General features: G+C 32.4%; 2 protein-coding genes across 4 annotated transcripts; one reads left to right on the forward strand and one right to left on the reverse strand.

The window, feature by feature from the left end:
• Positions 1 to 128: 128 nt before the first annotated feature.
• On the reverse strand, positions 129 to 6,501 carry LOC129902306 (uncharacterized). 3 transcript variants are annotated; one of them, XM_055977491.1, is made up of 5 exons: positions 6,070 to 6,411; positions 5,561 to 5,675; positions 4,822 to 5,442; positions 4,264 to 4,447; positions 129 to 577 (listed from the first exon to the last, which is right to left on the reverse strand). In XM_055977491.1, the coding sequence occupies exons 1-5, from the start codon at positions 6,144 to 6,146 to the stop codon at positions 552 to 554; spliced, it is 1,023 nt and encodes a 340-aa protein (XP_055833466.1). In that variant the 5' UTR covers positions 6,147 to 6,411; the 3' UTR covers positions 129 to 551. The 3 variants fall into 3 exon arrangements, with proteins under 3 accessions (XP_055833466.1, XP_055833467.1, XP_055833465.1); XM_055977492.1 differs by lacking the exon at positions 129 to 577 and adding an exon at positions 584 to 927 and having other exon boundaries at positions 6,070 to 6,416; XM_055977490.1 differs by lacking the exon at positions 129 to 577 and adding an exon at positions 934 to 3,774 and having other exon boundaries at positions 6,070 to 6,501.
• Positions 6,502 to 11,997: 5,496 nt separating this feature from the next.
• Positions 11,998 to 16,445, forward strand: LOC129902169 (protein arginine N-methyltransferase 2). The gene is made up of 3 exons (XM_055977242.1): positions 11,998 to 12,343; positions 13,607 to 14,002; positions 15,933 to 16,445. The coding sequence occupies exons 1-3, from the start codon at positions 12,070 to 12,072 to the stop codon at positions 16,244 to 16,246; spliced, it is 984 nt and encodes a 327-aa protein (XP_055833217.1). The 5' UTR covers positions 11,998 to 12,069; the 3' UTR covers positions 16,247 to 16,445.
• The last annotated feature ends 953 nt before the right edge of the window (positions 16,446 to 17,398 follow it).

Consider the following 17,398-nt stretch of genomic DNA (forward strand, 5'->3'; position numbering starts at 1 on the left):
ACACAAGACAACCACTGATGTACTTACTAGTAGTAGTAGTAGTTTTTCTACTTGCTAAGCAAACAATAAATAAGTCCATCAATGTGTTTAATTTGCTTGGACATGAGCACTGTGCACAATGGCCAAAATAAAAGAATGGTAAGAGAAGTTTAAACCCAAAAATGAATCAGTAATACAACATAATATACATGATTTAGCAAGTCAAATAGACTTAATCATCTCTTTCATTTCTGTATACAACAACATAGCCAGTGTAATCCTACAAAGTGAGTTTTGGAGAGGGTAGAGTGTACACACACCTTACCCTTACCTTGGAGGTAGAGAGGTTGTTTCTGATCGACAGAATATCATAATACAACATAATTTGGTCTCCACTAATGGGGATAAGGTATTACTACAAAGTATGTTGAGATAATAGCATCAGCTTTGCATCACCTGAACAAAATTACATGCAATTTACACCTTTAAGGTAATACCAAAACTGAGGCCCCTTCTCCTCTGACCGTCTCGACATTGCAAGCTTATCAATTACACGGATAAAGGTTCATCTCTTAGATTGTACGGACTGCCACTAAAACTGCAGCAGGGGGGGGGGGATAATCAGGCACCAACTAACAAATGAAACTCAGATATGTCTAACGATGCATCACCAATACAAATATACACTATACAAGGCCAAATATTATGAAATATATGTGACATAGCTCAACATATGGCACTACAGGTTTTCAGATCTATCTACTTTATGACAGTACAATCTTACCTTAAAGCCAATGATACTTGCGAGAAGGAAACAAACTAACATATTTACTGCATATCTTGTTGACAAGGGGGTCCATTGATGGATCTAAGGCTGACTTTACAAGCAAATTAGGGTTCCACAAATTGTCATTTATGCTGTGAACTTTTTATGATTTCATCCAAAGACTGCACAAGAGACGTTAAGATATGTTGGGTTATCTGATTTACTATTAAAGAAAGAAATGGCAATACTCCAAACATCCTACAATTTTGAAATATGTATGTTGCTTCAACAAAACCATAAGGAGATACTTCCATTTCTTTTCTTTTTAATAAGAGTGATGTCCGACCTCGACTATTCCACCGGTTCCTACTACCTCCCACCAACACAAGTACCGGGTAAAGAGCTAGGTTTATTTCGTTTAACCAACACATGTGCTAAGAAAATAGAATGAAGAACCAAGACCAACTAGAAGGTAAACTCTTTGTGTAGAGTAGGAGGCTTAAAGTCTGACATTCTTAACTATGTGTGATTCAAACCCATCAGCTAAGTCAACATGGAGTGCAAAATGATTACAATAAAGTCATGTATTTCAATATTGCTTCATTGGAACAATGTGGGAGAGACCAGCTGACAGAACTAATCAAGAAAAATCATACATCATAAGTGGGAATGAAAATTTCTGTCTGTGGTCCTGTTGGGGAAGGAGAAGGCACAAAGCAGTCTCAAACTAATAGCCTGTTTGGCCAAGCTTTTGGAAAGTCAAAAGTGTTTTTTTAAAGTGCTTATTTTAGAGAGTCGAGGTGTTTGACCAAACTTCTAAGAACAAAATAAATGCTTGTGAGTAGTAGCAGAAGCTGTTTTCCAGAAACTAAAAAGTAGTTTTCCCTCTGAAGCACTTTCGGAACCTTGACCAAGCACAAATTACTTATCTAATATTAGCAAAAGTGCTTTTAAATGATTAGCCAAATGCAAGCTACTCCTCTACAAAATTACATTTTCTAAAAGCAAATTCTAACAAAAAACAATTTCCAAAATAAGCAGATCTTTGGGAGTTTGGGCATACAAGCTATATAAGTATTGGTAGATTTAGTGGCATCTACTAACAGACAACCATAGACTACTGACATTTGGGATCTCATCACAGATGCGGCAGCCAACTCGTGAAGTCAATGATTGTAGTGGTGTCTGTGGCCGGGAAATAAAACTTCTTCCCTGTGCCAGAGAATAAAATCCTATTCTTCCTCTGATGGTACCATTGTCTCTGCCAAAGGAGTCTTCCGCTCTAGTAGCCATTCCGACAACAGACTTGAGAAAAAGGAAGCATTCAGCAGACACAAGGCAATGGGACTTGAGAGGGGGTCTTCCATTTGAAACTGTCCTTTTCCTTTTCAAAGTGGAATTCCTCTGTGAATGAATATGAATCTTTCTGAATATGCTTCGCCCCTTATCTCCTCATCTTCCTATTTATAAGTCACAACTTCAACGTTTTCGATTTCCCATAAAATCTCCAATGCTTTCCTAGCCGCTATAATTTTCTATTCATTACTTCAACTAGTAGTCTAGTACCGATTGATAGGAGAGAGACATGGATTAGTACAGTTAATTACTTATTGGCGTATTCAGGATTCCAAGAGAGGCTGAGACTGGGTCTGGTTTTTCAAAAGTTTGAGCTTACCTTATCTCAGTTCAATCTTCCCATGAACCTAAATCACTTGTCGAAGTCTCCAATCATTCTTGCTGGAGAGATGCTATACACAAAGAAATCAATTCCCAAGGAAAAAATAATGAAAGAAATAACGAATGAGTATCAACAGAGTAGGTACTCTTTGCTTTGTTTTCTTTCTTTTGATTGGAATGAGTGGACGAAGAAAAAGGTTATTTGTTCGGTAGACCTCTCAATTGCAGAATATGTATTCAGGACTTATACCAGAAAACAAAAAAAAATGAGCTTAGTAACCGAAGCTGCAATCCAGTAAAATTACGGGGAACTGAAAGGTAATTGCCTTTTGACTAATTTCCTAGCTCTCTTACTTGGTGAAAGTGCCAAATTTCTACAAAATATTATCCATCTCCAAATTTTTATATATCTTCCTTTATTCCTGAAACTTTCTCTCAAGAACCTCCACAGGTTACTCTTTCTGCCTCATTCTCTAAGCATTGTACATAAACAAGATGTATATCATGTTCATTCCGATTATCATTTGTCATACTGTGATGAAAGAAAAAGAAAGGAGTGGAACTTATCAAACTTTCCACCAGGGGAGAAATCCCTATTTACCAACTCTAAAATAGACTATAAGTACACTTCCTGATTCTGCAGATCTTGCTAAAAAGAGAATGTCATTATCTTCTTTGAGAAGAAACTTTAATTAGAAAAAAAGAAGAAATTATACTCTCTGAGAAGGTTTTCCGCTTCAGGTGAGAGACAAGTCAGGAGGGCTTCACTTAAGGATAGCGTTGCTCCTTTGGTAACCTACAGGTCATGGGTTCGATCCTTCAGAGAAATACAAGGGGAGGCTGCATATGGCATACACCCAATCCCCCCCACCCTACACGGTACGAGCTGGTAGCACTTCAGACACAGGGTAAACATATTTTAGGAGAAGACGTGTGTGAATGAAGATTGAACTCTTCCACATATCTGACACTCACTCCAATCCATGCATAAAATCCTTTGGAGATGGACACTATTCTAAACGAACAGCACCCCTGATAAAAATTAGTCAAGGAAGTAACAAATTATTGTTGGCTGACATATGTCATGAACTTATTCACAACTGCAAAACATCAGCCAAAAAGAGGAAAAAGCAAGTCAGAATAAATGAACAAACCAAAAAAGGGTATTCAAGTTTTTTCTTTCGCTATTATTTATGTCAACGGATATCAAGAGAAGAAATTTGTGATTGATAAAAGATTAGATGAACAAATGTCATCACAAGAAGGAAAGACTCTTCCCTGATTAGGCAGAGGCTGCTAGATGGAGGAAAGCTTCCAGTACATGTGATCCACTGATCCCTTGCTAGAACTTGCTGCAAACAACTTTTTATCCAAATTTCACTTGAGTAGAATGACCCATTTGTTTTTAACAACTAACTGTACCCAGGGAGATCCCAATTGAAATTTTTCTATAGTTAATAGTCTATAGTTCTACATAAAAAAGGGCAGCTGGGCGCACTAAGCTCCTGCTATGAGTGGGGTCTGGGGATAGCTCTAAAGGTCCTATATAAATGACTTCTCCCTAGTCTCTACTAGAAAATAGAAGATAGGTAAATCAAAAGAATCATCAGTGCAGGCAGACTGAAATAAGGAAAATGGTTTAAATTGAAGCATCAATGTCAGAGAAAACTCAACAATATCTATTGATGATTTTCCCTATCCACACGAAATGAAGAAAAACATCCGCAGCAGAGTATACACTATAAAGGATTTCTTTTTCTTAGTACTTTCAAAATCTGTTTATGGGTGAAGAGTCAACAAAAGGTTAGATAGATAAAACAAGAGTCAGTTAGAAAACTCACCAATCAGGAAAATGAGAAGAAACACTGAGAAAACTATTCGAACAGGTCGACGATATTGCATGTAATACTGAGATCTTTGCAGCTGGCGCTGAACGGCACCATACCAACCATACAGTTGCTTATCATAACAATCATCACAACCATCAAGGCAACTCTTATTCCTCTCATAGCATGTGTTTACGATCTGCAATAAAAGCACTAGATCGCGTCACATAAACAACATTTACTTATATGAAAAATATACAACTATTTCTGGATCTTTGATAAATACTACACTTGTGCCAACTGCCAATTGATTTTACATAGTTTGGTGCTTTTAATTAAATATTTAGAATTCTAATCCCTGATCTTTTATGCAATTTATTTGGAGTTATATAATCTCATAAGTATAGACAAATTTTATTTGTAGTTCTACTTGTTTGGGTTCCCTCTTTCAAATTTTGAACTACTTGATATCAGTAACTCAAAAAATAAGAATTTTTTGACATTGTAATCAAATAAATGGTCTAAAGAGAGTAATGTACTACAAATTTGGATACTATAAGAACAGTGCATCACCCTTGTTGGTGGATGAGTGCGCGGCAATGTATTGTCAGCTTCTTGATTGAACTTCAACTTCCTGTAACCATTCTTGGGCCATTTTAACTCCTTAACAGATTCCACGGCATTCAACAATCCCTGGTAACTGGGTATTCTGCGAGGAGGTGGTACAGGTTCTTTGATGGAAACGTCATTGCCAACTGCAATCTGCCATGCACCAATGTCAGCACTAGCACTTGCTGTTCTCCGGTGGCCCAGAAACTTCTCGTCTATGGCCTCACCTCGAACACCATCATCTGTATGAGTAGGATTCTCATAACACTCTAGAAGTGATTGATTTACACCCTCTTCCCATTTGGGAGTTTGCAGCTCCACTCCATGTACTTTTGCATGGGTTATGCCTGCAGAAGAGGTGGATGGGCCAGAGAGAAATGCAGCAAGTTCATTGACTTCTCCCTCATCCAAACGCACCCATGGAAGTGGTGGTTTGCCTTGTGAAACAGCTGATTCATTAAGTGAATTCTCAACTTTCTTAATCTGACTGTCGATTGCAATAACAAATTCGTGGTGTCTATCTCTTGCATCATCAGCAGAGTTACTATTGTAGCTCAATTTAACTGCCCGGTCAAATTCCTCCAGCTGCATTACAACACCATCCAACAAATTAACTCAGTTCTGACCCTTTATACACATACACCAATAATATCCCATACACAAGATAGATACATAATAATATCATTTCTTGGCTTTATCCTACCTGCCATTTAGCAGTGCCAAGGGTAGTTCTAAGGTCCCTGCGAAGCGCATCGCAATTCCAACTACCAGAAGTATCCTTCAACGCATGAATCCATGTCCTAAAAGTTGATTCCATTCTTGAAAATGAAAACAAAAGTATGTCAATGAAGAAGGCAAAACCCCCACATACCAAAACAAATACAGCTTCAATCTTTCTTCTTTCTTTTTTTTTTAATAAGAGGTAGCAGGTAACTCTGTACACCAAGGCAAGGACAAGGGGTAAAAAATCATCACCTAGTGTTGGGATTTGAACCAGAAACCAGATGATTCTCAACCCACCTCATCATCGACCACTAGGCAACACCTTGGGTTCTAATAAAGCTTCAATCTTTACATCACTAATCATCAAAGATTTCACAGATAAAACTACAAAAATCCAACTTAAATGATAATTCTAACAAAATCAATCCCCAGACCCACCAAACAAAATAGAAAAAAATATGGGAATTAAAAAGCAAAAAATCGGATTACCTGTCGGCAGATTCTTGAACCTCTTCTGCAGCTGAAAAGAACGGATCTTTCTCCCACCTATCAAAATGCGACGCCATATCTTGCAAATATTACTTTCACCTGATATTTATCACCAAAAAATGAACAACAATACCCTAAGATAATTCTTCCCGGGTCAATAAATCATCGAAAAATGAACGAATCCAAGTGTATTTTCGATTCGAACACCCAGATTCAATAAATCCACTTTTGTTTTTCTGAAAGTACTTTATTTTACCAACCAAACGAAAAACAAAAAACTGTTGGTGAGAAGATACAGGCAAAAAATAAGCGTCAAAATAGACTATTATTTAAAGCTGTTTGTGGCGCACGCCCGGAAAGAGGGCCTGGGAGAGTTTCCAGGAGAGATGGGACACGGCGCCGTTTGGAAAAAACAATTGTGCCAATCAATGAATTTATTTTAGAAAGAAGTATTGAAATGAGCGAATTAATTCATTCTTGAATTATTCATAGTCTTAAAAATATTATTTACTTAGCTAATTGAATTTAAATATACCACAAATCTTGTAACATGTATGAAATACAATCCTAAATTCTCATCAAATTTGGGGGTGTTTTTAAGACTTTTCTCAATTTTTATTAAGAGTTTTATGCTTTTACGAGAGTTTGAGACCACCTGATATGTCATGTGGCAGATCGAAAATGTATTTATGTTTAGTTAATTAAATAAATGAATATTTTTAACTCTGTCAATAATTTAAAAATAAAATTAATAATTTGTGTTAAGATTATATGTGTTTTCAATACTTTATTTATTTATTTTATTATTAAAAAATGTTACACTGGCACCTTGTGGTTGTGAAAATCAGCTGACTATGAAATCCATTGGGACAGCAATGGTACAACTGGAAAATCTTGTCTATATAGATGGTTTAAAAATCTCCAAAATTATTATTAATTATGGATTTCATATCTTAATTATTAAATATTTATAGAATTTCAGAATCATCATGAATTTATATTAAAATACACATTTGAGAAATATAATATGATATATGAATATCACATTCTAAAAAATTCTTTGAAGAGGTCCAAGTGATAATACTCAAATAATTTTCTTTTTAGTGAATAAATGAAAATCCCTCTAAATTATTATTATTTTATATATTTCATTCCTAAATTTAATTGATCACTTCTTATTAGTTATTATGTCGTGAGTACTCATTTTACCACATATATAATCGACAAGAGAGGGTACAAAGAGAGTTACTCATAGTGCCAACTAATTAAATTAGTTGGTCTTCTTTGGTTAATCAACTGTATACAGCTTTGGCATTTCTTGCTGTCCCAATCAAAAAAAAAAAGTTCTGATTTTTATTTTATTTTATGAGTCTAGTTAATTTAAGAGGTAAGGAACACAGCTAAACTATTATTTTTTTAAATTTCATATCTAAACTATTGAAAGTGTGAATTTCATACATAAACTATCACTTATTAATTTGAGAAACACACATTAGTGGTGTGTGTAATACACTCTCTCTAATTTTTGAAAAAATCTTACCACATTGCATTTCACATGGATAAAATATTCTATATTGACAAAAAAAAAAATATTAATATTAGTTAAAAGTTAAAACTAAAGTATTTCTATCTCAAAAAAATAAATTATTTTTTAAAAAGTTATTTTTTAAAAAAAGTTAAAAATATTTTTCTCACTCACTCCACCATCTCCACCCCCACCCCCGACAATACCCCGTTCTTTTATTTTTTATTTTAAATTTCTTGTATAAAATATTTTTAAAAATTTCATAGTTCACCCCTCCCCCATTCCTTCCTAAAAAAATGTTATTATTTTTAATTTTTTTAAAAATAAAATTATACTCATCTCATTCAACCCTTCGCTCTTAATTTATTTATTATTTTTTTCACTTTTCTTGTTCTGTGTTAGATATGTTAATAGGAAAATATTTTTTCTATTTATGTACCAAATATAACAGAAAAAAAATTATTTTAAGAAAAGTCATGCGGCAAGTAAAAAATACTTTACTAAAATCATGTGTATGTAACCAACACAAAACGAAAAAAAATTTGGAAGCAAAGGGTTAGGTGGGGCGGGATAAAAAAAATAAATATAAAAATAATATCTAAATTATTATTTGGGGGGGGGGTTGAGTAGCTAGGAAGATGAACTAAGAATTTTTTAAAAAAACTTTTATAAAAGAAATTTAAAAAATAAAAATAAAACAAAAAAATTGGGGGGGGGGGGAGTATGGTGAGAAATAGTGATGGAGTGGGGTAAAAAAATATTTTATATTTTATTTTATAAAAAAATGAGGGTGAGGCATAGTAATACTTTAATATATATAATTTTAACTTTTTTTTTATTATTAAAAAAAAAGAATAGATCCGATTTTTGGATTGGGGGAAAAAATGAAATTTTATCTAATTTTAATAATTCATTTAATTTTTGTCAAGGTGGAATGTTTTATCTATGTGGAGTATGATGTGTCAATTTTTTTTTAAATGAAAGAGAGAGTGTAATACACACACCATGATTAAAGTGGAATAAAAGAGAGAGTTGTGTGTTTCTCAAACTAATAAATGATAGTTTAGGTATGAAACTCACACTTCCAATAGTTTAGACATGAAACTCAAAAAAAAAAAATTATGTTTTTTATATTTATCCCTTAATTTAATTACTCATTTGGGCCCTATGGCCACATGCCTGGAGCTCAGAGAAGGAAGAAAAACTCAAATTTCTTATTTAACATGTTTATATCCTCTATTTGAGAAAAATGAAAATGAGTGTTGGGTTTATAGGAGCTTCGAAAGTTGACATTCGATAAAATATTTTGTGCGTAATTTTTTATATTTTAATTATTTGGAATTCACTGATTAGATAAAATATGCAACACTTATGATTTATTATTGATGACGAAAGCTAAAATTTTAATTAAGTTTGTAAAGTTACTTTATATTTGAGAATAGTGTGATCTTAAATATAATAAATTTCTTAAATAAAAGGATTAAAACATGTTTTTATTAAATAATAATGGAAAAATCACGTCATATATCTATTTAAGACTCTATATTACAAGTCATAAATAAACTCTTTAACAATTACTATATAATAGTTTAGATACAAGTCTTAACAGTTATTTTATATTAGATTAATTTTTATTATTTTTATTTTTTAATCAGTATGCAAGAGTAAAAAAAAAAAGGCTCTTGCATACTAATAATTAAATATAGTAATCGAATATTATAAGGCTCTGAATCAAAATTTTACAATGAGAATGACTAAAAATTTAGTATTATTCCTTTTACATTATGTAGCAAAGGGAAGATGCTAGCAACCTTGTCAAATTGAGGTCATTCTGTCATCCTAAAACTACTCCTTTTTTTCTTCTTCTTTTGTATCAAAAGCTTTTTGAGTTCTGAAAACCAACAAATAGACAGATAAAGCACTTCTTTCACAGTCCCACCTAATGAAATAATGGAGTCAATAACAACATACATCGAGCTAATTGGGATCCATTTATTCTTAATTAGAAATTTTAAATTTGAGTCTATGAAAATAGAATGAATTCTATTAAAAACATCATTCTCTAAAATTAAATTATATAACATACGATTTCAATTTAATCGAATTTTAATATAAAATTTTGAATATCGAAAAGGAAAAAAAAGAGTGGAGGACATCTAAAGTAAACAAGATTAGCAATAACTTTGGTTAAAAGATTTATTGGGTCCTCCATTTTCTGTGAATGCGTCAATTCGGCTCTTGGAATTTCTTTTTCTAAAATCTTATCTGCTACATTTGCCTAACGTGGCTTTACTCAACCACCTCTTGTCAACTTTGATTGACTTGACAGTACTGAGTGTGCATACATTAACATATTATTTATTTTAATTTATTTGTTTTATTAACTTTTATTTTTAGTTTATTTTTAAAAAATATTTTTTTAATTCTTTCATTACAACTTTTCTTAATATATTTAAAATCATGAGATATTTTAATACATTTTATAAATTTTTAATTTAAAATTATAAGATTTAAAAATTTTCTCTACTTCCTTAAAAAGACAAAATAAAACAAAACAAAGAAAGTATAGTAAATACAACGTTACCTTGTTGAAATCAAAATTTTCGATACTTCAATTTAGGTATCATGGTATTTAATAAAAAATTGATATATATATATATATATATATAGTTAATTTAAATATAAAATAATTATAGGCCTAAAATTCTCAAGACTAAAAGTTTTTTGTTTATATAATTTCTTTCGTTTCAATTTATGTGACGCTTTTTTTAGTTCATTTTAAAAAATGACAAATTTTCATGTCTAGTAATAATATTTATCTTCAACTTTTCTTTTTACGCTTAATAAAATAAATTTTTATTATAAAAACTTACATGACTTATTTTAGACAACCTATTTCAAAGGACTTGTTTTATTTCTTAATTTTCAACATGTGTGTCGTTTCTGGCTAGTACAAGTCCATATTCATTTATTTCAAGCATGTAAAAATTTTCACTTTTATTGAAGTCAAAATTCTTTGTTATGTATAAACTGAAGTTGAGTAAATTATAATTACCAACTCACCATACTATATAAATCGAAATCAAACTTAAAATAATGGATTATACCCAACCAATTTAACAAAGTCGTGGTAGAGCATTTAACAAAAAAATTGATGTGAAATTTTCAAAGGGTTACCATTAACATCCATACTCAACTATTGTGAAGGAGAGATATAACATTGGGGGTTATATCATCGATTACAATTATTACTAACAATAACTATTGATGTCAATTATTATTTTTTAGTCATCTAGCATCTTTGTTATTATAATTATATCAATTATAATCACTATCGCAACCTCCAGTATTATCAGGGGCGGATTTTGGGGTTCGGGGGATTCACCCGAACCTCCTCGACAAAAAATTACATTATATATATAGGGTAGGTTTTCTGTACTTAGATACATATATTGTGTTTGAACACCTAAAAAGAAATGAAACACAACTCAATGGTACAAGACCTTTCAAATGCACTCCTGTTTTCAGGGTTTAAATCTCACCAACTACATTATATTTTACGTTTAACTTTTGTTATTTTCACGCGTTTATACTTTTAGTTTTTGAACCTCTTGAATAAAATTTCTAGATCCACCGTGGAGTATCACTATTAATCATTACCATTGTTGCGACTAATCCATACTAGTACATTATCTCTACCATTATAACTAGTATCATCATCAACTATCACCAACACAATTGTCAACCATCACATATTCTTTTGACATAATACATAAATCTGTCATTTAAGTTGGCTTCAATTGTCATCTATGCCCTTCAACTTAGAGTATGCATAAATAAACACTTAAACTTGTATAAAATTAAACAAATAGACACATTCATTTTATGTGGCGGTCTATATAGCAATTTTCTGTCCTACGTTATTATTCCATGTAGAACATGTATGCCCGGTTGTTCAATTCTATACTAATTTAAATGTCTGATCCTGCACACCCAAAGATGAATGACAAATATGCAAGCTAAAACCATGTTAAGAATTATATTAATGTATTATGTTCATTCTTCAACCACCATCACTATCACCATAGACAACTACTAACATCACCCCTGATTTCACCATCACAATCACAATTATCAGCCATTACAACACCAACCATCTTCACCATTACAACTATTACCATCACCATTACTAATTTACCGTAATCACTAACACCAATCATCACCATCACCATTACAAACCATCTCCAATACCATCACTGTCTAACATAAAATATTTATTTTGGCAAATAATGATTTTATTATATTAAAGTTATATTTTTTCCTAATATTTAACTACTATTTTTGTTTAGTTTTATATTTATTAAGTTTATAAATAATTAAATCAATAAATCATGCATATAAAGGCAATCTGCCCTAATACCCTCAGTCACTTCAAATCACCGCAACTATTTGCACGGTTTCTGTTCTTCTCAGAAATGACCGACGGCGAAGCACTCTGTGAAGCAGCTCGAAATGGTGAAATCCATAGTATTAAATCTCTGATTGATTCCGGCGCCGATGTTACCTACTTTGACAAAGACGGCCTTACTCCGCTGATGCACGCCGCCATTCACGGCCATGCCGAGGTCGTAAAGTCTCTCCTTGATGCTGGTGCCCCGTGGAATGCCCTGTCCCCTTCCAATGTGTCTGCCGGCGACTTCGCCATGGACGCTGGTCATCAAGAAGCCTTTGACGTTCTTCTCAATTCCGGTGCTTACTTTTAATCCTCGCATTCTCTTTCTTATGTTTTAGAGTTAACTATTGGCTATTGAATACATTATAGGCATCATTTTATTTTTTTGCTAGAAATTTATTCAAATTTTTGATGTGTCACATTACCTAACAACCAAAAACAATACAATATATCCAAACATTATATTTATCAATACAATTCGATACCATACAACACAATATAATATAATATGTTATGAAATAATGTGGAACAACTATCCAAACAGAGTGTAGTTCTCTAGGACTTATGCTTGTTTTGAGGTATAAGGAAATATATTTCTAGCGTAAATGCTGTATTACTAATGCAAAGTCTAGTTTCCTGATATACAACTGCGACTTAATAATATAACTCTGCGTTGCTAATACAAATTACAATGTCTGACTTCCTATATGAAATCCACATAAGTAATACAGCATATTTATTGAGAAAAATTATGAATTATTCTAGATAGGATGTGGAATAATAATATGTGCATCAGAAGAAGTACCTGTATAAGATGACTAATATCACAAAGATACTCTTAATGTAAGAGGACTTGTTTTGGTATCACATTTCCTGCATAATAATCCCCATGTTGTCATCCAATGCATGATAATTCATGTACTAATTCGGAACGAAACAACCCGTTGGTCTATCTTATTTAGCTGTATAATTCCTCTCTTTTTATGCATAAGGAAACTATATACACTCTTCATTCCATTTTATATGATGATGTTTGACTCATCGCATAGTTTAAGATGTTAGTTGGCGTCTATATGTTTATAAGTGCTAACGGAAGAATATAGTTAAGTAATGGTTGAAGAATTAGTTTGATGAAGAATGTTATCAGTGTGATGGTGTTAAACATATTGGAACATCACAAATGGAAAAGTGTCATATAACTTGGAACAAAAGGACTTATTCGTATATCATGCAGAAAATAATAATTAAAAGGAAATAATTTTTCGTTAATTTTTTATTATATTATTGTAATTATTGTTTGTCTTGTTCTCCAATAAGCCTGAGAGTCAATAAAGGGCAGTCCGGTGCACTAAAGCTCCTTTACCAGTTACTCCAAGACTCCCCTTCAAGCCTGAGAGTCAATGTTATATTAAAATTGAAATGTTGCAGAGTAAAAAACTAGTACCAAAAAGGGCGTCTATAGCTGTTAGTTTTCTTTATACAGTGTGTAGTTCAACTAAAATTCTGATGTTGTTTAGCTTAATATTACTGATCAAACCTGTTTATTTTTCAATATATAGCAATCCAGGCAGAATTAATCCTTGGAACAATTGCAAGGAAGGAGAATGCTAAGGGGAACTCAGATGGGGACTATTTAGATGATAGAGTTACTTTTAGTGAAGATAAAATTATGGACTCTGATAGTAAGGCTATTATGATGGCTTGGGAGAAGCCATTGATGGAAGCTCACGCGAAAGCTGTCTGCTCAAATGGTGGCCAGATACTGAACATTGGATTTGGGATGGGCCTTGTAGATACCGCCATACAACAATATGCACCTTTATCACACACTATTGTTGAAGCTCATCCAGAGGTCTATGGTCGTATGATGCATGCAGGTTGGGGTGAGAAGGAGAACGTGAAAATCATATTTGGTCGATGGCAAGATGTCATTTCTAAACTTGAAACCTATGATGGTAAATTTCCACTTCTTCCCTTTCTATTTCCAAAAGAAGAAAGAACCCATTATGCTGGTAATACACTTCTGATTTTTGGTGTCTTGTTAGTGCATTGCTTGTTTTAACCATGAGTTCCTTCCCTATACATTTTCACTTCGGGTAAGTTTAGAAATCACCCTCTCTCATCATGCCTATGAGCTATGAAGGACATTATGAGAATATACTACTTGAGGTTTCATTGCACTTAGTTTAGCGATGAAAACTTGAAAATCTTTCAGGAGAACATATCATTTTCAACTATGAAGTTGCTCGTTTCTCCTTTCAGTTTACTGCTCAGTATCCCGAATCAATAGTTGGTGCATGATTCTTGTTGTCATCAATATTATGATCTTAGGGGTCGTTTGGTTTGGATACAAATTATGCTGGGATAAGTTATGTTGGGATAAGTTATGCTGGGATAAGTTATGATGGGATAAATTATCCTGAGAGTAGTTTTTATTGTTTGTTTGGTTGGTCATATTCAAAGTTATATTCATTGCATAACTTCTAAGAATAAGTTGTTTGTTTACGAAAATACCCTTCATCTTATTTAAATTTTTTTTTTACGTTTTCTTTGCAAGCTGTAGTTATTCATTCCTAAAAATAAAAAATTTCATCTTATTTAACTTAAAATATTTTTATTTATGCATTTCCATGATTGTGCCACGTGTTTTTAAAATTAAACTTTCATCTTATTTAACTTAAAAATAAAATTTTCATCTTATTTAACTTAAATATAAAACTTTCCTCTTATTTAGCTTAAAAATAAAACTTCCATCTTGTTTAGCTTAAAAATAAAACTTTCATTTTAAGTTTATTAAAGTAAAATAAATTTTGTTATTAAAATTATCTACATTTTAAAGTTATCTACATTTTAATTGATATATAAAATATAGTTTTTAAGTTAGTAATAAACTATTTAATTAAAAATATATAATTTAGTAGTGGAGTGAACATTTTAAGAGAAATCAAAATATAAATAAACATAAGAATTAGACAAATAAATTCAACTTATAATATATTCATAAAATAGAAATTGTATTTATAAAATGTAATTTTTTAATAGAAAAATATATTATCATAAAAAAAACAATTAATTAAAGCTATGAATGTTATATAAATGTATTTAAAAATTATATAAATATACATGAATGTAAAAGTGGTGTATAAAAGAGAGTTTAAGGGGGTATTTTTGTTATTTTATATTTTTATTCCAGTATAAGTTATCCTGGAATTAGTATTCCACCCCCAGGGAGGGATAACTTATCCCAATACTAATTGTTAATCCTGGGATAAGTTATCCCAGCCTTTGCAACCAAACAAGGGATTAAAGGCCACTTAAAAATTATCCCGGGATTAATTCCTCTTATCCATCACACCAAACGACCCCTTACATTATTCTGAAGTTTGCACTGGTGGTTGTTAATAGTTAATACATTTTATTCAGGAGATGCATGCACTATGTACAATCTTTTTTCTTGGATGTGTCCACTGAAAGGCACTGCTGTACATAGAATTCATTTCCTCTCTGGAAAACTGTGTAGGAGGTGTTTTTTAGTCTTCACGAGGGAGCAATCTTCTTTTGAGCTACTAGCTATTGATTTCATATGCTGATTCTTACTGTTCCAATGAGATTAATGCCTCACAGAAAACAACATACAATACTTTTTATAACTTCGCGTGCTAGCAAAAGCAATAACACAAATAACAAGAGGCATGAGTGTCAAGTTGGCCTAGTTCTATAACTGGATGAAGCAAAAAATTCTATATTTCCAATGTTGTAATAATTGAACATGTCAGTTAATTATTTAAGCTCAGTTCTCTTTTGATTAAAGTTTAGATTCTATCTGTTGCCTTCTTTTTTCATCTTTGTGATTTTCTCTTAATGTGTATCTACTCTGTTCTGCAGGCATATTTTTTGATACTTATGGGGAGTATTATGAAGATATGCGGGAATTTCATCAACATCTTCCTAGATTATTGAGGCCTGGTGGTATATATTCATTTTTTAATGGTCTATGTGGAGGTAACCCTTTCTTTCACATCGTTTACTGTCAGTTAGTTTCTCTAGAACTTGAGAGCTTGGGATATTCTACACAGTTGATACCATTACCAGTGAAGGATTGTTTAAGTGAATCAGTGTGGGAGGGTGTTAAACAGAAGTACTGGCAGTTAGATACGTATTACCTTCCTGTGTGTCAGGCTATGAGTGAATCAGAATGATATTATTGGAGTACTGATAATGTGGTATCAGATGAAGCCTCCTAGGATCTTCTTCTTTTCTTGTTGTGTATTCATTTTGTAATGAATTTAATTGTATTTTCACTATCTTTGATTTTGAGATATTATTATGCTGCTTATCTTTTCTTAGGAATTGGGATTTTTTGTGTGGATCAATGCATAAATGCTATTACAACAACAACATACCCAGTGTAATCCAACAAATGCATAAATGCTATTGCCAAGGGGGAAAAAAGGAGAGGGAGTGTAGGTTTTTGACATTTGACGCCTTATTTATTATTTGCGAAGGTACATGAAATTTTTTACTTCACAAATCCATTAAAAATCTCTTCTTCCTTCCTAGAACACCAATTGTTCACTCCACCCACCACGATAAAAAAGGGGGAGTGGAACACGTTGGAAAAGGATTGAAATTTGAGGCTGCTTTATTTACCATTTCAAAAGATAATTATTCTCTACAATTATTACGTACTTTTTACTTTACAAATCCATTAAAAATCTCTTCTCCCTTCCTAAGATCCAAACTACTCGCCCCTAACACACACACACAAGAAAAAGGGGAAACCGGGGGGGGGGGGGAATGTTGAAAAAGGATTTGAATTAGAGAACTTGTTGGTTGTTGCTGTATCAGTGAAAACTTGTCTTATTTCAAAGTTAAATTTTGAACTTTTAAGTACCTCAAGAATCTAACTTCCTTTGAATCCTTTATTTGCCCTTAACCTTGTTCCTTTGAGAGGAGAAGAGGTTACATCATGCTCTGTTCTATTACTATTTGAATAAATTATCTCTGTGTAAAACTAGCTCTACGAAACCCAACAAAATGAGACGGATTGTTTTGATTGAACGCCTAAACATATGATAAAGTGCTCCTATTAGATACTTCCGACTCAAATTTTGGAAAAGCTTTCGTGTGTGTTCTCTAGTGCTCATTATTTAGATAAGTTGACTACTTAAAATATGTCACTTCCCTTAATTATACGCATTTGTCTCAATAAGCCGTAAAACCTTAGGCTTGTTCCAATTGATGCTAATTGTTACAATTAAAGGAGGTGACATATTTTATGTAATTAATTATTTATGTAATGGGCGCTTGAGAAAACATGAAAAAACTTTTTCAAACTTTGAGCTGAATGG

The sequence above is a fragment of the Solanum dulcamara genome, chromosome 9 (assembly GCF_947179165.1).
Source record: "Solanum dulcamara chromosome 9, daSolDulc1.2, whole genome shotgun sequence".
Lineage (NCBI taxonomy): Eukaryota > Viridiplantae > Streptophyta > Magnoliopsida > Solanales > Solanaceae > Solanum > Solanum dulcamara.

Excerpts from the sequence above, each read along its gene's own strand:
- LOC129902306 (XM_055977490.1), bottom strand. The coding sequence starts at position 6,146 with ATGGCGTCGCATTTTGATAGGTGGGAGAAAGATCCGTTCTTTTCAGCT. Across the intron at positions 5,676-6,069 it reads GTTCAAGAATCTGCCGACAG|AATGGAATCAACTTTTAGGA; the intron begins GTAATCCGATTT and ends TTCATTTTCAAG. Across the intron at positions 3,775-4,263 it reads TCTTCTCATTTTCCTGATTG|CAAGTTCTAGCAAGGGATCA; the intron begins GTGAGTTTTCTA and ends AGTTGTTTGCAG.
- LOC129902169 (XM_055977242.1), top strand. The coding sequence starts at position 12,070 with ATGACCGACGGCGAAGCACTCTGTGAAGCAGCTCGAAATGGTGAAATC. Across the intron at positions 12,344-13,606 it reads TGACGTTCTTCTCAATTCCG|CAATCCAGGCAGAATTAATC; the intron begins GTGCTTACTTTT and ends TTCAATATATAG. Across the intron at positions 14,003-15,932 it reads TAAACTTGAAACCTATGATG|GCATATTTTTTGATACTTAT; the intron begins GTAAATTTCCAC and ends TCTGTTCTGCAG.